At 43.6% G+C, this 26,144-nt stretch overlaps 1 protein-coding gene across 3 annotated transcripts in view; it reads right to left on the reverse strand.

Annotated features, from left to right (window-relative positions):
- MIER2 (MIER family member 2) overlaps positions 1 to 26,144 on the reverse strand; it is a 120,224-nt gene that overhangs the window by 27,853 nt on the left and 66,227 nt on the right. For all 3 annotated transcript variants that reach the window (XM_070732281.1, XM_070732272.1, XM_070732262.1), the window contains 2 exons: positions 20,451 to 20,574; positions 4,521 to 4,627 (listed from right to left, as the gene is read on the reverse strand). In XM_070732281.1, the coding sequence (XP_070588382.1) occupies positions 4,521 to 4,627; positions 20,451 to 20,574 (231 nt within the window). The remainder of the gene's footprint in view (positions 1 to 4,520; positions 4,628 to 20,450; positions 20,575 to 26,144) is intronic.

The following is a 26,144-nucleotide window of genomic DNA, read 5'->3' on the forward strand; positions in this document are numbered from 1 at the left end:
ATGTTTATCCCAGGCATGTTTAAATTCAGTTCCTGTGGATTTACCAACCACGTCTGCTGGAAGTTTGTTCCAAGGATCTACTACTCTTTCAGTAAAATAATATTTTCTCATGTTGCTTTTGATCTTTCCCCCAACTAACTTCAGATTGTGTCCCCTTGTTCTTGTGTTCACTTTCCTATTAAAAACACTTCCCTCCTGGATCTTATTTAACCCTTTAACATATTTAAATGTTTCGATCATGTTCCCCCTTTTCCTTCTGTCCTCCAGACTATACAGATTGAGTTCATGAAGTCTTTCCTGATACGTTTGATGCTTAAGACCTTCCACCATTCTTGTAGCCCGTCTTTGGACCCGTTCAATTTTGTCAATATCTTTTTGTAGGTGAGGTCTCCAGAACTGAACACAGTATTCCAAATGGGGTCTCACCAGCACTCTATATAGCAGGATCATAATCTCCCTCTTCCTGCTTGTTATACCTCTAGCTATGCAGCCAAGCATCCTACTTGCTTTCCCTACTGCCTGACTGCACTGTTCACCCATTTTGAGACTGTCAGAAATCACTACCCCTAAATCCTTTTCTTCTGAAGGCAGTGGTTCTCAACCTTTCCAATGCTGCGACCCCTTAATACGGCCCCTCATGTTGTGGTGACCCCCAATCATAAGTCTAGCGCCAATTCTCCCGACAGAGCTTTAAGCTGATTGGCAGGAAGGTCAGAGGGACATCCCCATTGTAAGCGCCTCATTGGTCGGATTGTAAAAGTATGTTCCAAGGCGCCAGAATAGAAGCTTTAGTTCCTAAGACCAGGGGGAATTTGTCTTTTCCCCCTGGTCTTACGCTGTGAAACGGTTGTTCGACCCCCAAAACGGTCCTGAGTCGACCCCCAGGTTGAGAACCACTGTTATAAGGGCAAAATGCCACCCACCTGTTTTTCAATTCCCTCTGCCTATGAAGCTTCAATGGATACAGGTAATCCTCAGCTTACAACCATAATCGAGCCCCAAATTTTCTGTCGCTAATCAAGCCAGTTGTTAAACGAGCTTTGCCCCACTTCAGGACCTTGGTTGCCACCACCGTTATGCAAATCACTGCAAATCGTGTAGGTTTTTAAGCGAATCTGGTGTCAACCCTGAAGTTGGCCCAACTGCGCCCGTTTTCTGCCCTGCTGCCTTTCCTATGCGAGTTAGCTTCCACGCTGCTTCAGGGTCGACAAAGCTTAGAGCTGAGGGGCAGGGAGAGGTGTTTTTTAAAAATAAAGATAGCTGGGGCACTGTAACCAGTGAGGGGCTCCTACGGGTACTGTTCTGTCGAGCTCTCTGGTAGAATCCTCCCGAAAATGCACAGATACAATTTCAGACACACACACACACGTTTGAAAATTCAAAACAATGTTCTTTATACCGAAAATGCAAATAAACAAAGCCCTCTTTTTGTATAGCAAAGAGCACTTGTCTCCAAACAAATTGGTAATTTGTACAAGTCCCTTATCAGTTCTGTGATACTTAGCTTGCAGCTGTGAGGCAATTCACAGTCCTTCTTCTTTCACAAAGTGAAACACACTTTGCTCTGGTTTAGTTTCAAAGCAGGGAAAAATCAGCACACAAAGGTCGAAGTCAGCAAGGCAGGCACGAAACACAAGGATCAGATAATCCTCCACAATGGCCAAACCCACAGGCTGCTATTTATAGCAGCCTCACTAATGACCACAGCCCTACCCAACCACAGTTGGCCTCATTTTCTTTGATAATAATCTCTCAGTTGTTGCTGCCTATGCATCGCTCTCCGCATGCGTGGCTGTATCATTAACTCTTGTTCTGAATCCAAGGAGGAGCTAGATAATTGATCTCCTTCTCAGCTGTCTGCCACACTCTCCTCCTCCCTGTCACTCATGTCTTCTTGGTCAGAGGAGCCTTCATCAGCAGAACCCACCGGGAGCAAAACAGGCCTGCAGCATGTGGATGTCTCCCCCACCTCCACAGTCCTTGGAGCAGGAACTGGGCCAGAGCTAACCACAACAGGTACGGTGAGGTACGCAGAACCGGTAGAAAAAATTTGGTCAGGTACGCAACTGTGTTTTGGGTTGTATCCCGCTACGCAGCATGCCCGGAAGTGAAAATTCACGTGGAGACGTTGTGTTGTGAATCGGTGGCGAACGTAAGTGGAACCCACCTGCGCGGAGTTCTTATTGCTGGGGATGTATTACTTGGAACCTTGACATCTGGCTCAGTGGTGGATTGGTGTTAGTACAGGGTACATGGTTGTTAGGGATTGCCATTGTAAACTGCATATTGTAAACTGTACCAAACTTGTACTTAAAGGGTTAATGTGCACTGAAAGAGTTAACTTGTACTTGAAGAGTTAATATTCAAGGCTGTTTCGTCACTTCCTCATTGAAGCTATAAAAGCTCATTATTTTGCTCAGTCGCTTCCTTCACTTTCACCTGAGAGATGGGGGAGTTGTGTTTAATCTTCGTGCTTGTATAAGCTTTGTGCTTTTATCTATATTGTATTTTAGCTTCGTGCTTATTATCTATATTGTGTTTTGCTTTGTGCTAATCTTGTAATTGCTCAGTGCGTATTATTCTGTATTTGTTTCGTGCTTATTCTGGATTGTTTATATTTTGTTTATAGGTAAATAATACTTATTTAACTAAGTCTGTGTCTTGGCTTTATTACACATCCACGCTCTGTTAAAATTCTCTGCTCGGTGTTGTCGAAGGTTTAATAGCCTAGCTAACCGAGACAAGCAACAATTGGTACCGGTTCTCCCCAGTTTGGGCCAACCAGTAGCGGCAGAAGGCTCTGACCACCTGCCTGGACATCATCACCAATGATCTCCGCATGCGCAGAAGCTGCGCGTGCGTGCATAAGAGAGCAAAGCAAACGTGCGCACATCTCTGAACCAGTAGCAAAAGGTAAGTAAAGCCCATTGCTGATCTGGCTTCTCCCATTGACTTTGCTTGACAGAAGCCATCTGGGAAAGTCGCCAGTGGTGATCAGGTGATCTTGGGACAGTACAACTGCCATAAATACATGCCAGTTGCCAAGCGGCTGAGTTTGGTTCACGTGACCACGAGGATGCTGCAACGGTTGTAAGGATGGGAAAAGGGCCGTAAGTCACTTTCTCAATGCTGCTGTAACTTCAAATGATCACTAAGCAAATACAGTAGTACCTCTAGATATGAGTTTAATTCGTTCCAGAAGGGAGCTTGTATGTCAAACAACTCGTATCTGGAACAAATGGCTTTAGACTTTGTTTTTCCCCTCCGAGATAATCAGAAGGAAGGATTCTTACGCCACCTAGTGGACGCTCGGCTCGTATCCCGAATTTGAGCTCGGGTCTCGAAAAGAAATTTTCTCCCCTCGTGGCTCGTATCTTGGAATACTCGCATGTGGAGATGCTCGTATCTAGAGGTACTACTGTACAGTGTTCCCTCGATTTTCGTGGGGGATGCGTTCTGAGACCGCCCGCAAAAGTCGAATTTCCGTGAAGTAGAGATGTGGAAGTAAATACACCATTTTTGGCTATGGACAGTATCACAAGCCTTCCCTTAACACTTTAAACCCCTAAATTACCATTTCCCATTCCCTTAACAACAATTTACTCATCATTATTACTGGCACTCACTGTTGAATAAGACACTTAGTGATCCTGATATTTATAAACATAATTATTTATTAACAATAAAAAAAAAATTTGTTATTTATTTGCAAAAATTATTAGTTTGGCGATGATGTATGATGTCAACAGGCAGGAAAAACCGTGGTATAGAAAAACCCCCGCAAAGTATTTTTTAATTAATATTTTTTGAAAAACCGTTGCATAGGCTATTCGCGAAGTTTGAACCCACGAAAATCGAGGGAACACTGTAGTTGTAAGTTGAGGGCTATCTGTAGCCTAAACAGGCAGTGATAAAAGCATCAGATACTACAGCACGGGTGAGGGCAGAAACATGCCAAATGGACCAAGGAAGCTAATATACTACAGGGTGTTAGTATGTTTTGGTGCAAAACCTTCAATATACATTAAGCAGAGTTGTTGTGGGTGTAGGTAATGTGGGTTAGCCAGACAATGACTCAGACTTAGTATCAATATTATTATTTACAAATATTGTATACAGAATCAACAATATAACTCTAATAGTTTACAAACCATGCACACAGCAAGAATACAGCTCACAGGCACAAATATATCTCTAACAAAGTAACTTCCCCCAAAGGGAACGGTGTTGGCGCCCTCTTATGGCCAACCAGTAATATTTCCTTAAAGGTACAGTCTTTACATTTTACAGACTAACATTGTTATTTACGGTATAGCAACACCCAAGTAGGTTACGTACAATGTACTAACACAGGGGATCCATGACATACAACCACAATTGAGCCCAACATTCCTGTTGTTAAGTGAGACATTTGTTAAGCGAGTTTCCTCCACCCCCGCCCCATTTTCTTGTCACAGTTGCAACGGCATTGAAAAACTGTGCTAAGGAGGGAAGACTATTATGGGATGCCAAAGTCCTACCTTCTTGCCGTCGTTGGGCGCGATGGCATCTTCTTCCGAGTCTTCAGCTGAGAAGGAAGCACAAGGGGAGGAACAAGGAGCCTTGTCGCCGTCTGCCACAAAGTTAGCTTGGGGGCGAAAGAAAAGACAAGATGATCTATTTCCGCTTTAAATCGAGAAAATTGTTGGGTTTGGGTGGGAGGAGGTCCTTGGCGGAGAACAAATCTTATCATTTTCTAGCACTGACAAGAATAACAATAACAACAACATTGGCAGGGACATTGGAAGTCTTCTAGTCCACCCCCATGCTTAGGCAGGAAACCCTACACCACTTCAGATAAATGTTTATACAATCTCTTTTTAAAAACTTCCAGTGTTGGAGCATTCACAACTTCTGGAGGCAAGTCGTTCCACTGGTTAACTGTTCTAACTGTCAGGAAATTTCTCCTTAGTTCTAAGTTGCTTCTCTCCTCCTTTAGAAACATAGAAACATAGAAGACTGACGGCAGAAAAAGACCTCATGGTCCATCTAGTCTGCCCTTATACTATTTCCTGTATTTTATCTTACAATGGATATATGTTTATCCCAGGCATGTTTAAATTCAGTTACTGTAGATTTACCAACCACGTCTGCTGGAAGTTTGTTCCAAGGATCTACTACTCTTTCAGTGAAATAATATTTTCTCACGTTGCTTTTGATCTTTCCCCCAACTAACTTCAGATTGTGTCCCCTTGTTCTTGTGTTCACTTTCCTACTAAAAACACTTCCCTCCTGAACCTTATTTAGCCCTTTAACATATTTAAATGTTTCGATCATGTCCCCCCTTTTCCTTCTGTCTTCCAGACTATACAGATTGAGTTCATGAAGTCTTTCCTGATACGTTTTATGCTTAAGACCTTCCACCATTCTGGTAGCCCGTCTTTGGACCCGTTCAATTTTGTCAATATCTTTTTGTAGGTGAGGTCTCCAGAACTGAACACAGTATTTCCAAATGTGGTCTCACCAGCGCTCTATATAAGGGGATCACATTCTCCCTCTTCCTGCTTGTTATACCTCTAGCTATGCAGCCAAGCATCCTACTTGCTTTTCCTACTGCCCGACCACACTGCTCACCCATTTTGAGACTGTCAGAAATCACTACCCCTAAATCCTTCTCTTCTGAAGTTTTTGCTAACACAGAACTGCCAATGCATTAGTTCCACCCATTGCTTCTTGTTCTACTCTCAGGTGCTTTGGAGAATAGCTGGACTCCTTCTTCTTTGTGGCAACCCCTGAGATATTGGAAGGCTGCTATCCTGTCTCCCCTGGTCCTTCTTTTCATTAAACTAGAGACATACCCAGTTCCTGCAACTTTTCTTCATATATTTTAGCCTCCAGTCCCCTAATCATCATTGTTGCTCTTCTCTGCACTTTTTCTAAGATGTCTCAACATCCTTTTTGCATCGTGGCGACCAAAACTGAATGCAGTATTCCAAGTGTGGCCTTACCAAGGCATTGCAAAGTAGCATTAACACTTCATGTGACCTTGGTCTTGATTACCTAGTTGGGTTATAAGACATCTGCAACAAAACAACCAAGTTCAGAGACCAACAGGACCTCACAGTTCAGCTCTGAGCTACACACTTGGTCTTGTCAACAATAAAGGAGAGGACACTTAACAACTGTCCTAAAGCAGATTAGGACAATTTGGGGTCAAACTGGACAATTATATTGTCTAGCAATGAAGTCACAAACATCAACTCTCTTTTGGGTAGATATCTCTGTTTTTTTAATCTTGATCTAGTCAATTTGTAACTTGATGTTTCTTCCAATACTTTCACCACTGATTTTGTAAGGGTTCTATAGCTATTCTATAGCTAATTATAATTGTATATAGGTTTTATGTTTTTATATTTTAGTTGCAGATTGCTCACAGAATTGCTCCGTGAAGGAAATGGGCTGTTTCTAACACACACACAAAATTGTAAGCGGCTGCAATATTTTCAGCTACCCTGTTTCCCCGATAGTAAGACACCCCCGATTGTAAGACGTATCGGGGGTTTCAGGGGGGTCGGCTAATATAAGCCATACCCCGAAAGTAAGACATATGTCTTACTTTCAGGGAAACACGGGGGTATTGCCGCCTCCCTCTCATCTAGCTGCGCGCCGCCTCCTGCTCACGTCCGCACCGTCCCCCTCTCCATACGTCGCCGCGTCTGCCACCTCCCTCTGATCTTAATGAGCGCCGCCTCCTGCCCACTTCCGCGCCGCCCCCCTCCATACGTCACTGCATCTGCCGCCTCCGTCTGATCCAAATGAGCGCCGCCTCCTGCCCACTTCCGCGCCGCCCCCCCTCCATACGTCACCGCGTCTAAATGTTAATTTTATGGTTAAAACAAAAAATTTGGCAATTTTTTTCCAATATAAAACATACCCCGAAAGTAAGACATAGTGGGGCTTTTGGGGATAAAAAGAAAGTAAGACACTGTCTTACTTTCGGGGAAACACGGTACATCCTAGAATACAGCGTATTATATATATACAGTGTTCCCTCGATTTTCGTGGGGGATGTGTTCCGAGACTGCCCCCGAAAGTCAAATTTCCGCGAAGTAGAGATGCGGAAGTAAATACACTATTTTTGGCTATGAACAGTACAGTATTACAAGCCCTATACCACGGGAAAAACCGTGGTATAGGGAAAAAACCCGAGAAGTATTTTTTAATTAATATTTTTGAAAAACCGTGGTATAGACATTTCGCGAAGTTCGAACCCGCGAAAATCGAGGGAACACTGTACACTGCTCAAAAAAATAAAGGGAACACTTAAACAACACAATATAACTCCAAGTAAATCAAACTTCTGTGAAATCAAACTCTCCACTTCTTAGGAAGCAACACTGATTGACAATCAATTTAACACACTGTTGTGCAAATTCAGCTTTGTAGAGAAGAAAGTCTTCAAGGAGAATATTTAATTCATTCAGATCTAGGATGTGTTATTTCAGTGTTCCCTTTACTATTTGAGCAGTGTATATTGGATAAACATTATAAAAAGGTGGATGAAGAAGTAGATATCCAAAGCGTTCATTCTTTTTCTTTTGTAAAAGAAGAGTATGCATCCCACATTTAAAGCTTCCTCAACCCCAAATTTGCAAATGGTACTTTTGGACTACAATTCCCAACCAATTGGCACATTGGCTGGATATTCCTTGAAAAAGTGATCCAGCTCTCATTCAGAAAAGGTGAGAGAACTTGTCGCGTGCAGTTTCTGTAAATGTTCTCCATCTGGATGGCTTTCTTTCTATTTATCTATCACCCATTAAACATCTATAGGAGCACTTGGCTTGAAGCCTGAATATAACAGGTCTTTTCTCTCAAAATAATAGGAAGTTCCCAACTTAACAATACAGTGATACCTCGTCTTACGAACTTAATTGGTTCCGGGACAAGGTTTGTAAGGTGAAAAGTTGTAAGACGAAACAATGTTTCCCATAGGAATCAATGGAAAAGCGAGTAATGCGTGCAAGCCCAAAACTCACCCCTTTTGCCAGCCGAAGCACCTGTTTTTGCGCTGCTGGGATTCCCCTGAGGCTCCCCTCTATGGGAAACCCCACCTCCGGACTTCCATGTTTTTGTGATGCTGCAGGGGAATCTTAGCAGGGGAATCCCAGCAGCGCAAAAAACAGGTGCTTCGCTGGCAACAGAAGTCCGGAGGTGGGGTTTCCCAGCGAGGGGAGCCTCAGCGAAATTGCAGCATCGCAAAAACACGGAAGTCCTTGAAACCCCACCTCCGGACTTCCGTTGCCAGCGAAGCGCCCGTTTTGGCACTGCTTGGATTCCCTTGCAGCATCGAAAAACACGGAAGTCCGGAGGTGGGGTTTCCCATGGAGGGGAGCCTCGGGGGAATCCCAGCAGCGCAAAAACGGGCTCTTCTCTGGCAACAGAAGTCTAGAGGCGGGGCATCCCAGTGGCGGAGGCTTGGGTTTGTAAGGTGAAAATAGTTTGGAAGAAGAGGCAAAAAAATCTTAATCCCCGGGTTTGTATCTCGAAAAGTTTGTATGACGAGGCGTTTGTAAGACGAGGTATCACTGTAGTTCATTTAGTGACTGTTCAAAGTTAGAACGGTGCTGAAAAAAGAGACTTGGGCCATTTTCCACCCTTATCTCCATCACAGCATTGCCATGGTGACATGGTCAGAATTCAGCTGCTTGAAAACTGGTTCATATTTATGACAGTTGAAACATCCCTGGAGTCCCCTTTGGTGACCTTCTGATAAGCAAAATCAATGGGCGGGGGAGCCAACTTTAATTGACAAGAGTGTTACAAGAGTCATGGTGGGGCAGTGGTTGGAGTGCAGTACTGCAGGCTATTTCTGCTGCCTGCCAGCTGCCTGGAGTTTGGCAGTTCGATCCTGACCAGCTCAAGGTTGTCTCAACGGGTATTGATCTGTAAAAAGATGTATTTTTACATGTAATAAAAAAACTAAAATAAAACATTAAAAAAGGGTTGTCTCAACCTTCCATCCTTATGAGGTGGGTAAAATAAGGACCCAGATTGTGGGGGGCAAGAGGCTGACTCTGGAAACCGCTTAGAGTGGGCTGCAAAGTACTGTAAAGTGGTATATAAATATAAGTGCTACGTGGGAAGGAAGGAAACATAAAAACATAGAAGACTGACGGCAGAAAAAGACCTCATGGTCCATCTAGTCTGCCCTTATACTATTTCCTGTATTTTATCTTAGGATGGATATATGTTTATCCTAGGCATGTTTAAATTCAGTTCCTGTGGATTTACCAACCACGTCTGCTGGAAGTTTGTTCCAAGAATCTACTACTTTTTCAGTCAAATAATATTTTCTCACGTTGCTTCTGATCTTTCCCCCAACTAGCCTCAGATTGTTCCCCCTTGTTCTTGTGTTCACTTTCCTATGAAAAACACTTCTCTCCTGAAACTTATTTAACCCTTTAACATATTTAAATGTTTCGATCATGTCCCCCCTTTCCCTTCTGTCCTCCAGACTCTACAGATTGAGTTCATTAAGTCTTTCCTGATACGTTTTATGCTTAAGACCTCCCACCATTTTTGTAGCCCGTCTTTGGACCTGTTCAATTTTATATCTTTTTGTAGATGAGGTCTCCAGAACTGTATTCCAAATGTGGTCTCACCAGTGCTCTATACAGCAGGAGCACAATCTCCCTCTTCCTGCTTGTTAGACTTCTAGCTATGCAGCCAAGCATTCTACTTGCTTTCCCTACCGCCTGACTGCACTGTTCGCCCATTTTGAGACTGTCGGAAATCTCTACCCCTAAATCCTTCTCTTCTGAAGTATTTGCTAACACAGAACTGCCAATACAATACTCAGATTGAGGATTCCTTTTGCCCAAGTGCATTATTTTACATTTGGAAACATTAAACTGCAGTTTCCATTGCTTTGACCACTTATCTAGTAAAGCTAGATCATTTGCCATATTACAGATGCCGGAAGGAAGGAAGGAAGGAAGGAAGGAAGGAAGGAAGGAAGGAAGGAAGGAAGGAAGGAAACTGTGTTGGCACAGTGGGACGACTCTGCCCACTGCCAGGAGTTTGATCCTGACCAATTCAAGGTTGACTCAGCCTTCCAGCCTTCTGAGGTGGGTAAAACGAGGACCCAGATTGTTGGGGGCCATAGGCTGACTCTGTAAACCGCTTAGAGAGGGATGTAAACATTGTGAAGCGGCTTGCCTGCAGAAGTGGTGAACACTGCAGCACTAGAGATTCAACCTGGAAATAAGGAGGAACTTTCTGACGGTGAGAGCGATCAACCAGTGGAACGGCTTGCCTGCAGATGTGGTGAACGCTGCAACACTACAGACTTTCAAGAAAAGACTGGACTGTTATTGGACTAGTGTGATGTAGGATCTTCTGCACCAGCAGGGGGTTGGACTAGATGACCTGCAAGGTCCCTTCCAACTCTAATATAATAAAATAAATAAAATAAATGTCTGTGGACATTCTTAATCATCCAGGTCATGATTGTCTCAAAAATGGTTTTTTCAAGAGGCAACTGAGCTTTATTATTTTTCTTGAAGCTTCTTCAGTTCTAACTGGATAGTGGGGAATGGAAGGATTTATACTTTTTGCAGGCAGCTGGTCATTTGTATACTTTTCAGAGAGACTTTGAAGCCACTTGGATGTGTTTTCAGGTCATCTGAGTGGTCGACTCGATACAGATGTCGTATCCCTCCCCACTGTTGAGAGAGGGCTATTCAATTTTGACATAATGGCCTCTTCGACACCCCCCCTTCAACCAACCTCCAAGTGGCCTCAATGACCCTCTAAAAAGGATGCAAATATCCAGCTGTCTGCAAGGAATATAAATTCTTCCATTCCCCTCTGTTCTGCTGGCTCCCGGCACGAGCCCCCAATTAATTGCAAAGGTAGACAAAACAGACACACAAACGTGAAAAGGCAAGAACACTGTCTTTATCCAAAGCAAAGTAGAAGCAAAACACCCTTTTGGTAGTCAAAGGGCTCACCTTCAATGTAACAGACTTGAATGCGGTGAAAAACAATAAACAAACACAAAGCAATTAACAAGTAGCTGTGAAGACGTCACAGTCACTCTCCTTCAAACGTTTTCAAACCCACATGTTTGACTATGGTTTAAGTTCAGAGTCCTGGTATCAAAGCAAAGAGAGTCCTTGGAGAATGCTGGGACGAAAGCCACTTCCACTGTCACTGAACGGATAAACTTCCACACTCTGAAGCCAAAACACTGCCAATTTAACGTCAGCCCCAATTAGTTGAACCACACCCAACCACAGGTGAAACCCCCTTATCTCCTGAAGTATTTCCGCAGCTGCTCCTTCCTAGTCATTGCTCTGCAGCTGCGTACGTCAATGAATGCTTCTTCATCTGAATCCAGCGAAGATAAGGAGGATAAATTGCTCCATAATGGGCTGTGTGCCATGACCCCCTCTGAAGGTCCCGTTTCACAGCCACTCCCTGCTTCCGACACTTCGCTGTCTGAAGCAGTCGGCAGTAAAACAGACCTCTGACACTGGGAGGATTCACCCACATTCACCCCCACAGTCCTTGGGGTGGGAGCTGGCCCAGAGCCAACCACAACACCCCACTATTCAGTCAGATCTGAAGAAGCTTCTGGGATGAGAAGCAAAATGTCTTCCAAGAAAAACCAGAAAGTCCAGTTGCCTCTTGAAAAAAAGCACCTTTGCAACTTATAAAAATTTCAAGTTTTTTTTTAAAAAGTCACAGTGGAAAGGAAAGAAAAAAGTTATTAGAGAGTGAGATTTGTTTTCTTGGGCCAAAGTTGAAAACGAAACGGGAGACGTAGAGATAATTAATCCCGGGAAAGATGGAAGTGGCCAATTTAGGTGCGACCGTGAAGGGTAAGGATATTTCTATGACAACAGGGATCAAAGGAGTGAAAGCAATGGGCCTTCTTAGAAACAACGCCTGCCTGCGAAAGCTGGACATTTAAAAAAGAATTAGAGGAGGAAGAAGGCAGACTTTTCTGAATTATGGGGTTACTAAGTTACCAGGGACTTCAAGGAAAGTCAATCAATTGGGCCAAGAGGAAATAAAGGCTGACCGCTATCACGAGGAGATGATTAGCAAGCGGAATCTCACATATTACGGACATGTGTTGCGAAAAGTTAACAGAAAAACACAGTTGGGAGGGACCCTGGAGGTCTTCCAATCCAACCCCTTGCTCAGGAAGGAGACCGATATACCAGTGACCTATGGCACAGGTACCACAGGTGGCATGCAGAGCCATATCTGCCGGCACATGAGCCATTGCCCCAGCTCAGCTCTAACGTGCATATATGTGCTGGCCAGCTAATTTTTGGCTCACACAGAGGCTCAAGGATGGCGGTTTTGGCTTCCAGAGAGCTTCCAGGGAGTTGGGAAGGGCAAAACACAAGCCTACCGGCCCATCAGAAGTTGGGAAACAGGCCGTTTCCAGCCTCCAGAAGGCCTCCAAAGGGCGGGGGAAGCTGTTTTTGCCCTCCCTAGGCATTGAATGATAGGTGTGGGCACTCGTGCATGCGCGATAGCATGTACACACGCCCTTTCGGCACCTGCTTAACTGACTTTGACCTTTTGTGTGCTGATTTCCCCCCGCTTTGAAACTAAACCAGAGCAAAGTGTGTTTCACTTTGTGAAAGAAGAAGGACTGTGAATTGCCTCACAGCTGCAAGCTAAGTATCACAAAACTGATAAGGGACTTGTACAAATTACCAGTTTGTTTGGAGACGAGTGCTCTTTGCTATACCAAAAGAGGGTTTGGTTTAAGTGAATCTTCATTATAAAGAACATTGTTTTGAATTTTCAAACGTGTGTGTGTCTGAAATTTGTACCTGTGAATTTTTGGGAGGAGTCTACCAGAGACAGACAGACAGACAGACAGACAGACAGACAGACAGACAGACAGACAAATAAACCATCATAAATGTCTACAGAGATTCTCAGTTCTCCAGGCCATGAATAGGATAGGAAAGGAATAAGGAATTGAATGGAATGGGAATAGAAAATAGAACAGAACAGAACACAATAGAATGCAGAATAGAATAGAATAAGAATTAGAATAGGATAGGAAAAGAATATGAAATGGAATGGGAATAGGAAATAGATTAGAATAGAATAGAAAATGGGAAATAAAATTGGAATAAGAAATACAGTGATCCCTCGATTTTCGCGATCTCGATCTTTGCGAAACGCTATATCGCGATTTTTCAAAAAATAATAAATTAAAAATACGTGCGCGGTTTTTTTTTGTACACCACGGTTTTTCCCGCCCGATGACGTCACACGTCATCACCAAACTGACGTCTGCCATTGCTGGTTGGCCGAAATCTCGGCCAATCAGCTTTGTTTGCTCAGCATGCTTTGAAACTTTTGGAACTGTTGGAACTTGTTAAGACTTGTTGGAAGATGGCTCCTAAACGTTGCACGCGGAGTGGAGGCGGCGACGCTAAAAAGAGCAGGAAGATGCTGACAATTAAGGAGAAAATTGATCTTTTGGACATGCTGAAAGCGGGACGTTCTAATGTAGATGTTGGTCGGCATTATGGGATCAACGAATCGACTGTGCGATACATTCGGAAAGACGAAAAGAAGATAAGGCAAACTTCTCAGATAATGTTCAACAAGGCTGCAAAAAGAATGGTGACGCCTAGAAACAAACGCCTTATGAAGATGGAAACTGCTTTGTCCGTGTGGGTACAAGACTGCCGCAAAAAGAGCATTGCTTTGGATACGAACACTATACGAACCAAGGCGCAGCAACTGTACAACCGCCTTGGAAACACAGAAGGAGGCGATGCAGATGAGGGAAACCCAGGTGAGGGCTGGGGTTTTTTATTCTGTCATTATTTAAGTGCTTTTTAGGGAAGGAGGGAAGGAAGGAGGGAAGGAAGGAGGGAATGAGGGAGGGAAGGAAGGAGGGAAGGAAGGAGGGAGGGAAGGAGGGAAGGAAGGAGGGAAGGAAGGAAGGAGGCGATGCAGATGAGGGAAACCCAGGTGAGGGCTGGGTTTTTTTATTCTGTCATTATTTAAGTGCTTTTTAAGGAAGGAGGAAAGGAAGGAGGGAGGGAAGGAGGGAAGGAAGGAGGGAGGGAAGGAGGGAAGGAAGGAGGGAGGGAAGGAGGGAGGGAGGGAAGGAGGGAGGGAGGGAAGGAAGGAGGGAGGGAAGAAAGGAGGGAAGGAAGGAGGGAAGGAAGGAGGGAAGGAAGGAGGGAGGGAAGGAGGGAAGGAAGGAGGCGATGTAGATGAGGGAAACCCAGGTGAGGGCTGGGGTTTTTTATTCTGTCATTATTTAAGTGCTTTTTAAGGAAGGAGGGAAGGAAGGAGGGAGGGAAGGAAGGACTGTATGCTTTCATTCAAGTCACTTCTCTCTCCCTTTCCTGTCATTCTCTGTAGATGAAGGTGCTGGTGACTCTGAAGACCCCCAGCCATCAACATCTTCTGCTTCTTCAGCCCCAGCCACATTCACAGCAAGCAAAGGGTGGTTTGACAAATTTCAACGGCGCTATGGCCTGAAGAGTGTGTCATTGCATGGAGAAGCTGCCTCAGCAGATACAGGTGCAGCCGAAAACTTCGTCCAGCGCACGTTTAAAGACCTAATTGCAGAAGGGGACTACCTTCCAGAACAGGTGTTCAACATGGACGAAACAGGCCTGTTCTGGAAGAGGATGCCTTCACGGACTTTCTTGATGCAAGATGAAGCCAAAGCCCCTGGCTTTAAGGCCATGAAAGATCGGGTGACTTTGATCATGTGTGGGAATGCAGCAGGCTTTTTGATGAAGCCAGGGCTAATTTATAAGTCACGAAATCCAAGAGCCCTCAGGAACAGAAATAAGAATGCATTGCCAGTGTACTGGATGCATAATCCTAAAGCATGGATTACAAAACCCCTCACGCGGGACTGGTTTCATCAGTGCTTCATCCCACAGGTGCAGGTTTATTTGGCTGGCAAAGGACTCAATTTCAAAGTGCTTCTCCTAATGGACAATGCTGGAGGCCATGATGACCTGGCACATGAACATGATGGGGTGCAAGTCGAATTCTTGCCACCAAACACCACATCGCTTATCCAGCCGATGGATCAAGGTGTTATCCGCGCATTTAAGGCACTGTACACACGCAATTCCCTTGGAAGCATCGTGGAAGCAATGGATGCTGATGAAAACTTCACATTGAAGGCCTACTGGCGTCAGTACACAATTGCATCTTGTCTGAAGAACATTCAGAATGCCTTAATGGATATGAAGTCACAGACAATGAATGCCTGCTGGAGGAAATTGTGGCCAGAAGTGGTGCATGATTACAAGGGATTTGCTCCCGAAGAAATTCAAGATGCTGCAGTCCAGAACTCTGTGAAGCTGGCACAGGCACTGGGTGGAGAAGGCTTCATTGACATGACACCAGAGGAAGTCAATGGTTTGCTTGATGAGCATGGCCTACCGCTGACAGACAAAGATCTGGAGGAGCTGACCAGGTCAGCGAGTGAAGAAGAGGAGGAAGCGGAAGCTGAACAAGCTGAGGAAGAAGAAGATGTTGGCCTAACGCTTGAGCGGCTTGCAGAACTGAACAGAACTGCTGCAAATGTACAACGCATGGTGGAACTTTGGGATCCCAACATGACTCGCTCTATACAATTTAAGGCCTCCCTTGACAACACCTTTGCACCATACAGAGCCATGTTAGCCCAGAAAAAGAAACTGCGCCAACAACTGCCCATAACTATGTTTGTCACGAAAACCAAGAGGTCTGCCACACCATCACCTGCAGCGTCCATTGTAGACATGGTGATAGAAGAAGATCCCGAGTTATCCTAGTTATGCTAACCCCCCCCCCCCCAAAATGTAAAAATGTAAATAAATATTGTTATTATTTCTATCAGGATGACTAAGTGTGTTATTCAATGTGTACAGTACAGGTACAGGTAGAAGTACAGTACAGTAATTAAGGGGATGGGAAATGGTAATTTGTGGGTTGAAAGTGTTGGGAGTGAGTGGCATACAGAAGAATGAATGAATGACTGAGTGAATGAAATTCAAACACAGGTGAGGGCTGGGGGTTTTTATTCTGTCATTGTTTAAGTGCTTTTTACGAAAGGAAGGAAGGAGGGAAGGAAGGGGGGAAGGAGGGAAGGAGGGAGGGAAGGAAGGAGGGAAGGAGGGAGGGAGGGAAGGAGAGAAGGGAAGGAAGGAGGGAAGGAGGGAGGGAAGGAAGGAGGGAAGGAGGGAGGGAAGGAGGGAGGGAAGGAGGGAGGGAGGGAAGGAGGGAGGGAAGGAGAGAAGGGAAGGAAGGAGGGAAGGAAGGAAGGAGGGAAGGAGGGAGGGAGGGAAGGAGAGAAGGGAAGGAAGGAGGGAAGGAAGGAAGGAGGGAAGTTAGGAAGGAGGGAGGGAAGGAAGGAAGGAGGCGAGCATTCTAAAAGCCGAGAAGCCGTTGCCACAAGCGCTGCTGAAGGAGGACTCGTGCCCCAAGAAAGCCGGTGAGAGGGGCGAATCGGGCGGGCGGGGGGTAGCGGCGAGGAGCCCGGAGGCGCTGGGGTGTGTGGCCGGCATGAAAAATTACCATTGCCAGCCTCCGAACTTTCGTCGCTCCACCATCTGCGCATGCGCAGCCATGGAAAAAGGGCGCGCATGCGCAGATGGTGTTTTTACTTCCGCACCGCTATATCGCGAAAAATCGATTATCGCGAGAGGTCTTGGAACGGAACCCTCGCGATAATCGAGGGATCACTGTAATATAATGTAATGTAATGTAATGTAATGTAATGTAATGTAATGTAATGTAATGTAATGTAATAGGAAATAATATAAGATATTCCTTTCCCCCCAGGCCTATACAAGTTACGCATGGTATATTGTGTGTATGTTTGGTTTTTAATAAGGGTTTCTTAGTTATTTTAATATTGGATTTGTCACATGCTGTTTTATTATTGTTAGCTGCCCCGAGTCTACAAAGAGGGGTGGCATATAAATCTAATAAATAAATAAAATAAATAATATAATATAATATAATATAATATAATATAATAGTAGAGTAGAGTAGAGTAGAGTAGTGTAGTGTAGTATAATAGGAATAGGAAATAAAATTGAACAAATGAGCCGGGGTGGCGCAGCAGGTAGAGTGCTGTACTGCAGGCCACTGAAGCTGACTGTAGATCTGAAGGTCAGCGGTTCAAATCTCATCACCGGCTCAAGGTTGACTCAGCCTTCCATCCTTCCGAGGTGGGTAAAATGAGGGCCTGGATTGTGGGGGCAATAGGCTGGCTCTGTTAAAAAGTGCTATTGCTAACATGTTGTAAGCCGCCCTGAGTCTAAGGAGAAGGGCGGCATAAAAATCAAATAAATAAATAAATAAATAAATAGGGCTGGAAGGGATCTTAGAGGCCTTCTAGTCTAGCCCCTTGCTCAAGTAGGAAAGAATCTATACCAGTGATGGGCAATGTTTTTTGGTTCGCATGCCAAAAGAGTGGGCGTGGGTGTGTCAGCATGCATACACATGCCCACGCCCCTTCCCTCCATTCCATTGCCCCCACGCATACGCACAACCTCCCCTCCCCCATCGCCGTGCATGTGCACAGGCCTCAGTGATGCCTGGGATGTGAAAAAACAGCCAAATGGGCAAACTGGAAGTTCAGAAAAACGAACTTCTTTTTTTGCACGTTGTGCTGTTTTTTGCACTCCGGAGGTTTCAGGTAAACCTATATGTCCCCAACAGCCTGTTGTCTGTCTTTGATAGAGAAGGGACACAGGGCAGAAAACATCCTGTAGCCAAGAAGGCACCGCACTCATTTGCACCATTCAGATGACTCTGAGGACACAGGTAAAACTTCAAAGTGGCCTCAAGGGCTCTCTAAAAAGGATGCAAATGACCAGCAAGGAGGATAAACCCTTCTCTTCCTCACCATCCAATCAGAAATGGAGAAGCTTCTTGGATGAGAAGTCTTCTTTTTTTTTTAAATAAATTTTTTAATTAAATTTTATTACAACAACAAAAAAATACTTAAAAGAAAACATGCCCAACACCAATAAAACCCCACCACCATTTAGGGGGTTAAATTATTTGCAAAAGTGTTGCTTATGACCTATAAAGCCCTTCATGGCACTGGACCAGATTATCTCAGGGACCGCCTTCTGCTGTACGAATCCCAGCGACCAATTAGGTCCCACAGAGTGGATCTTCTCTGGGTCCCATCAACTAAAGAATGTCGCTTGGCGGGACCCAGGGGAAGAGCCTTCTCTGTGGCGGCCCCGGCCCTCTGGAACCAACTCCCCCCAGAGATTAGAATTGCCCCCATCCTCCTTGCCTTTCGTAAGCTGCTTAAAACCCACCTCTGCCATCAGGCATGGGGGAATTGAGACCCTCTTCCCCCTAGGCCTTTACAATTCTATGCATGGTATGTATGTATGTTTGGTTTTCTTTATATTAATGGGCTTTTAATTATTTCTAACATCAGACTACTATTGTACACTGCTTTATTGTTGCTGTTAGCCACCCCGAGTCTCCGGAGAGGGGCGGCATACAAATCCAATCAATCAATCAATCAATCAATCAATCAATCAATCAATAAGTAAGTAAGTAAGTAAGTTTCAATTTCTTCCTTAGCTCTGGTTTACATTTCTTTACATACAAAAAGTGATTGGGATTTATTTTTCACATTGTCGTCATAAATTCTACTTAAGATATAATTTTTCATCTTATTCCATCGTGCCATCAGCTTCTCAAATTTATTTTCATCAAAGTTATTTAATCTTATTTCCATAATTTCGAAGTGGATGTGGTCCACCATGTACCAGTACCAATTCTGGATTGTCCATTTATTGCTATCCTTCCACCCTAATACCACTACTGCTTGAGCGCTTTCCAAAGCTGCTGTTTTGATTTCTTTAAATTCTCGTAATTCCCCATATTTAACTAGTATTGCTAATTCTTTTGTAATTATCCAATTAATGTTTAGCATATTATTTTATTTCATTCTGTACTTCCTTCCAAAATTTTTGAACTTCAACACATTCCCAGAGCATATGCATAAAAACTCTTTTTATTTGGCAACCATGCCAGCAATTTCCTTTCCCTTTCCTCTAGGGATGAGAAGTCAAAAATCTTCAAAAGACAAACAAGGAAGTCCAGGGGTCTCCTGAAAAAAGCACCTTTGGGGACATTTACAACTGCTGTAAATGTGATGACTGGTTGTCAATCACTTTTTTTTGCAGGGCCTGCTCTAACTTTGAACAGTTGCTAAATGAAGGGTTGTAAATCGAAGGCCACCTGTGTGAAGATGTGTGCTGGGGGACAATCTCTTTATCGTAATTAAGAGTTGCAGCCGCCAATCTGTGCCGGGGTGGCGCAGCAGGTAGAGTGCTGTACTGCAGGCCACTGAAGCTGACTGTAGATCTGTAGCTCAGCGGTTCAAATCTCATCATGGCTCAAGGTTTGACTCAGCCTTCCATCCTTCTGAAGTGGGTAAAATGAGGACCCGGATTGTGGGGGCAATAAATATACTGGCTCTGTTAAAAAGTGCTATTGCTAACATGTTGCAAGCCGCCCTGAGTCTAAGGAGAAGGGCGGCATAAAAATTGAACAAATAAATTAATAAAATCTGCAGCCTGATATAGAAACATAGAAGTCTGATGGCAGAAAAAGACCTCATGGTCCATCTAGTCTGCCCTTATACTATTTCCTGTATTTTATCTTAGGATGGATATATGTTTATCCCAGGCATGTTTAAATTCAGTTCCTGTGGATTTATCTACCATGTCTGCTGGAAGTTTGTTCCAAGGATCTACTACTCTTTCAGTAAAATAATATTTTCTCATGTTGCTTTTGATCTTTCCCCCAACTAACTTCAGATTGTGTCCCCTTGTTCTTGTGTTCACTTTCCTATTAAAAACACTTCGCTCCTGAACCTTATTTAACCCTTTAACATATTTAAATGTTTCGATCATGTCCCCCCTTTTCCTTCTGTCCTCCAGACTATACAGATTGAGTTCATGAAGTCTTTCCTGATAAGTTTTATGCTTAAGACCTTCCACCATTCATGTAGCCCGTCTTTGGACCCGTTCAATTTTGTCAATATCTTTTTGTAGGTGAGGTCTCCAGAACTGAACACAGTATTCCAAACGTGGTCTCACCAGCGCTCTATATAGCGGGATCATAATCTCCCTCTTACTGCTTGTTATACCTCTAGCTATGCAGCCAAGCATCCCACTTGCTTTCCCTACCACCTGACTGCACTGTTCACCCATTTTGAGACTGTCAGAAATCACTACCCCTAAATCCTTTTCTTCTGAAGTTTTTGCTAACACAGAACTGCCAATACAATACTCAGATTGAGGATTCCTTTTCCCCAAGTGCATTATGTTACATTTGGATATACCACAAAAGAGCCCAAATGCTCCCATCTTTCTGTTTGCCCACCCTCTGCAGGTGTAAGAGATGCTCTTAATCAAACTTACAGCCGGTCTGATTGGGGAAAAGGTCTGAGGCATCGTGAGAAGTGACCGAAGGCGTCAGGTCATCTGCCGAAGACTGCGTCTCCTCCTCCTCTTCTCCAGAAAGTAGGTCCTTGGCTATCTGCTCCTATATTCAACAATAAGAAAAAGAGAAAAAGTAGAAACGATATATTGATATAATGAAAGAAGTTAAATAAATGAACTAAGTAGGAAATGTATTTTAAAAATTTCCAACAACAACTCTTCCTCCTATGTATAGATTAAGATATGATATGAATAGTGTTTCTTTTTTTTGTTTTCTTTTCCTCTCTTCTTTTTTCTTTCCTTTCTCTTTTTCTTTCTTTCCTGGGCTTTTAAAGAGATGTAAATTTACATATTTTCTATTGTTAAGGGCAGCTAAGATAAAATCAGGGATTTTTCAAATGAAAGTAGGAATGTGTTTTCTAAGAACGCTAGAAAGGGATTGAAGCACGATGGCACAGTTAGGAAAAATAGCAAATGGCCAAGAGAAATTTAGATAGCTACAGCACTTTAAATATAAAGACCTCACCTACAAAAAGATATTGACAAAATTGAACGGGTCCAAAGACGGGCTACAAGAATGGTGGAAGGTCTTAAGCATAAAACGTTAATGAACTCAATCTGTATAGTCTGGAGGACAGAAGGAAAAGGGGAAACATGATCGAAATGTTTAAATATGTTAAAGGGTTAAATAAGATCCAGGAGGGAAGTGTTTTTAATAGGAAAGTGAACACAAGAACAAGGGGACACAATCTGAAGTTAGTTGGGGGAAGGATCAAAAGCAACATGAGAAAATATTATTTTACTGAAAGAGTAGTAGATCCTTGGAACAAACTTCCAGCAGACGTGGTTGGTAAATCCACAGTATCTGAATTTAAACATGCCTGGGATAAACATATATCCATTGTAAGATAAAATACAGGAAATAGTATAAGGGCAGACTAGATGGACCATGAGGTCTTTTTCTGCCGTCAGTCTTCTATGTTTCTATAAATGAATACAAATCCAGAATTGAGAAGACAACAACAGACAACAAGCACTGCCTGTGCAAAGAAACTGTGGAAACAGTGGACCACCTGGTAAGCTGCTGCAAGAAGATCGCCCAGACCTACTACAAGCAGCAGCATGACAAAGTAGAAGCAATGGTGCATTGGAAGATCTGCAAGAAATATTTTGCCTGCGAGCAAGAACAGGTAGGACCATAAAATAGAGAAAGGCACAGAAAATGAAATTAGATTGCTCTGGGGCTTTAGAATTCAAACAGACAAGGCACCTGCCGCATAACACCCCAGACTTTTGTCGATAAGAAAGACAAAATAGTTTGGATAGTGGATGTATGACTTAATGAGCTCAATCTGTATAGTCTGGGGGACAGAAGGGAACATTTAAACATTTAAATATGTTCAAGGGTTAAATAAGGTTCAGGAGGAAAGTGTTTTTAATAGGAAAGTGAACACAAGAACAAAGGGGCACAATCTGAGGTTAGTTTGGGGAAAGATAGAATAGAATAGAATAGAATTTTATTGGCCAAGTGTGATTGGACACACAAGGAATTTGTCTTGGTGCATATGCTCTCAGCGTACATGAAATAAAATATACATTTGTCAAGAATCATGTGGTACGACACTTAATGATTGTCATAGGGGTCAAATAAGCAATGAAGAAGCAATATTAATAAAAATCTTAGGATATAAGCAACAAGTTACAGTCATACAGTCAACATGGGAGGAAATGGGTGATAGGAATGATGAGAAAAACTAGTAGAATAGAAGTGCAGATTTAGTAGAAAGTCTGACAGTGTTGAGGGAATTATTTGTTTAGTAGAGTGATGGTCAGAAAGAACGTGAGAAAATATTATTTTACTGAAAGAGTAGTAGATGCTTGCAACAAACGTCTAGCAGATGTGGTGGGTAAATCCACAGGAACTGAATTTAAAGATGCCTGGGATAAATAATAGATCCATCCTAAGATAAAATACAGGAAATAGTATAAGGGCAGACTAGATGGACCAGGAGGTCTTTTTCTGCCGTCAGTCTTCTATGTTTCTATGAACAGATTCCATCCTGCGAAAATTTTCTGTAACACCGTCAAACACCCAGATCTGTCTGTCCCAGGTCCTCAATGAGGACTAGATATGTAGACAAAAATGCCAAACTCAGTCTGAACAGACTGTGTGATGATCAATAGCAACAGCAGCAAAGACAACAACAGTATCTCAAGTTGAACGATTGCGGAGGAAAAAATCAATGGCTGTACAATAACAATACCCAAAGGGCAGCCTAGATCAGTGATTTTCAACCTTTTTTGAACTGCGGCACATTTTTTACATTTACAAAACCATGGGGCACATTGAGTGGGAGGTGGGGGGGGGGCTAAAAAAAAGTTTGGACAAAAAAATTCTCTCTTTCTCTCCCTCCCTTTCACTCTATTTCTCTCTCCCTCTTTCTCTCCCTTCCTCTTTTTTTCTCTCTCCATCCCTCTCTTTCTCCCTTCTTTCCTCTTTTTTGCTCTCTTTCTCTCTCCCTCCCTACTTCCCTCTATGTCTTTCTCTCTCCCACCTTCCCTCCCTCTTTTATTCTCTCTCTTGCTTTCTTTCTCTCTCGCTTGCTCTTTCTTTCTCTCTTTCTCTTGTTTTCTTTCTCTCTCTGAGCTTCGCGGCACACCTGACCATGTCTCACGGCACACTAGTGTGCCACGGCACACTGGTTGAAAAACACTGGCCTAGATACATGGAAATTTTGAATTGATCGTACCTGAATATCCTGACTTTGCAAAAAAACCCACCCCAAAACAATAACCCACCTTACTCAGAACTGCCTATATAGTCAGACGTTACCTTAACTGCTCTTCGGTTCTTGGTTAGGACTTGAACTGTTAAGTTTTTACCCGTCCCAGACTGCGAATCAAATTGAAGCTCAAATCTTAAATAATAATAATGATAATAATAATAAAATACAGGCTTTTTTTAAACTCCAGCCTGCAAGTTATTCCAAAACTATTAAGGAACATGTAAGCCTCGCCTACAGAAAGTAGAGAGTCCTCTTCACTTTTGGAGGGTCGGCGTCTCCGTTTTTTCCTTGGCATCTCCGAGGAGCCAGCAATCCGCGAGAAAGTTCTCCTCCTTCATGAGATAACTGAAAAAAATTCTGCCTGTCCTTCGCTTTAACAAAGAAGTGATAAGACTCAAGAAGGTCAAAGACAGACGGATGGGCCTGGAACATTCAATGAGGCGTTGGTGGGTTGGACCAACTAGCCTAAGCTCAAATGACTTTAAAGTACAGTGATACCTCGCCTTACAAACGCCTCATCATGCAAACTTTTCAAGATACAAACCCCGGGTTTAAGATTTTTTTGCCTCTTCTTACAAACTATTTTCACCTTACAAACCCACCACCACCACTGGGAGGCCTCGCCTCCGGGCTTCCCTTGCCAGCGAAGCACCCATTTTTGCGCTGCTAGGATTCCCCTGAGGCTCCCCTCCATGGGAAACTCCACCTCCGGACTTCCGTGTTTTTGTGATGCTGCAGGGGAATCCCAGCAGGGGAATCCCAGCAGTGCAAAAATGGGCACTTCGCTGGCAACGGAAGTCCGGAGGTGGGGTTTCCCAGCGAGGGGAGCCTCAGTGAAATAGCAGCATCACAAAAACACAGAGATCCGGAGGTGGAGTTTCGAGGACTTCGGTGTTTTTGCAATGCTGTGATTTCACTGATGCTCCCTTCGCTGGGAAACCCCACCTACGGACTTCCGTTGCCAGTGAAGCGCTCGTTTTTGCGATGCTGGGATTCCCCTGCAGCATCACAAAAACACAGAAGTCTGGAGATGGAGTTTCCCATGGAGGGGAGCCTCAGGGGAATCTCAGCAGTGCAAAAATGGGCGCTTCGGCTGGCAAAAGGGGTGAATTTTGGGCTTGCATGCATTAATTGCTTTTCCATTGATTCTTATGGGAAACATTGTTTCGTCTTACAAACTTTTCACTTTAAGAACCTGGTCCCGGAACCAATTAAGTTTGTAAGACAAGGTATCACTGTAATTGGCAGCTTGGTGCATCGTGGGAAGCAGCTATGATGTTAAGACGCACTTACTGCTTTGAGCACTGAATGTCAAGTGAACACAGCAATGGTGTTGAGGTAAGTATAGGAGGGCTACTAAGGAAAAGAGAGTCAGTTTGGGTGTAGAGATTAAGGTGCAAGGCTAAAAGTGGAAGAATGTTAAAGGTGGTGCCGTGGATATTGCCTATCTAGACTTCAGCAAAGCCTTTGATACGGTTCCACATAAAGAGCTGATAGATAAATTAGTGAAGATTGGACTTAATCCCTGGATAGTTCAGTGGATTTGCAGTTGGCTGAAGCGTAGACATCAGAGAGTCATGGTTAATGGCGAGTATTCTGAGCAGAGACAGGTTACAAGCGGTGTGCCACAAGGGTCTGTTCTGGGTCCTATTCTTTTTAATATGTTTGTGAGTGACATAGGGGAAGGTTTGGTAGGGAAGGTTTGCCTATTTGCCGATGACTCTAAAGTGTGCAATAGGGTTGATATTCCTGGAGGCATCTGTAATATGGTAAATGATTTAGCTTTACTAGATAAATGGTCAAAGCAATGGAAACTGCAGTTTAATGTTTCCAAATGCAAAATAATGCACTTGGGGAAAAGGAATCCTCAATCTGAGTATTGTATTGGCAGAAAATTCCGAAGAGAAGGATTTAGGGGTAGTGATTTCTGACAATCTCAAAATAGGTGAGCAGTGTGGTCAGGCGGTAGGAAAAGCAAGTAGGATGCTTGGCTGCATAGCTAGAGGTATAACAAGCAGGAAGAGGGAGATTATGATCCTGCTATATAGAGTGCTGGTGAGACCACATTTGGAATACTGTGTCCAGTTGTGGAGACCTCACATATAAAAAGATATTGACAAAATTGAACGGGTCCTAAGACGGGCTACAAGAATGGTGGAAGGTCTTAAGCATAAAACGTATCAGGAAAGACTTCATGAACTCAATCTGTATAGTCTGGAGGACAGAAGGGAAAGGGGGGACATGATCGAAACATTTAAATATGTTAAAGGGTTAAATAAGGTCCAGGAGGGAAGTGTTTTTAATAGGAAAGTGAACACAAGAACAAGGGGACACAATCTGAAGTTGGGGGAAAGATCAAAAGCAACATGAGAAAATATTATTTTACTGAAAGAGTAGTAGATCCTTGGAACAAACTTCCAGCAGACGTGGTTGGTAAATCCACAGTAATTGAATTTGAACATGCCTGGGATAAACATATACCCATCCGAAGATAAAATACAGAAAATAGTATAAGGGCAGACTAGGTGGACCATGAGGTCTTTTTCTGCCGTCAGTCTTCTATTTTTCTATGTTTCTAGTCCCATTTTAGCCATGAAAGTTGGCTGAGTGACTTTGGGCCAATCAGCAGGAGACGGTGAGTTCTAGTCCCATTTTAGCCAGAAAAGCTGGCTGGGTGATATTGGACCAATCACCATGAGACGATGAGTTCTAGTTCTATTTTAGCAAGGAAAGCCAGCTGGGTGATTTTGGGCCAATTACTGGAGACAGTGGGTTCTAGTCCCACCTTAGGCAAGAAAGACAGCTGGATGAATTTGGGCCGAAAACCAGGAGACAGTGAGTTCTAGTTCCACCGTAGGCAGGAAAGGCGGCTGGTTGACTTTGGACC

This window comes from Erythrolamprus reginae, chromosome 1 (assembly GCF_031021105.1).
Source record: "Erythrolamprus reginae isolate rEryReg1 chromosome 1, rEryReg1.hap1, whole genome shotgun sequence".
In the NCBI taxonomy this organism is placed as follows: Eukaryota; Metazoa; Chordata; class Lepidosauria; order Squamata; family Dipsadidae; genus Erythrolamprus; species Erythrolamprus reginae.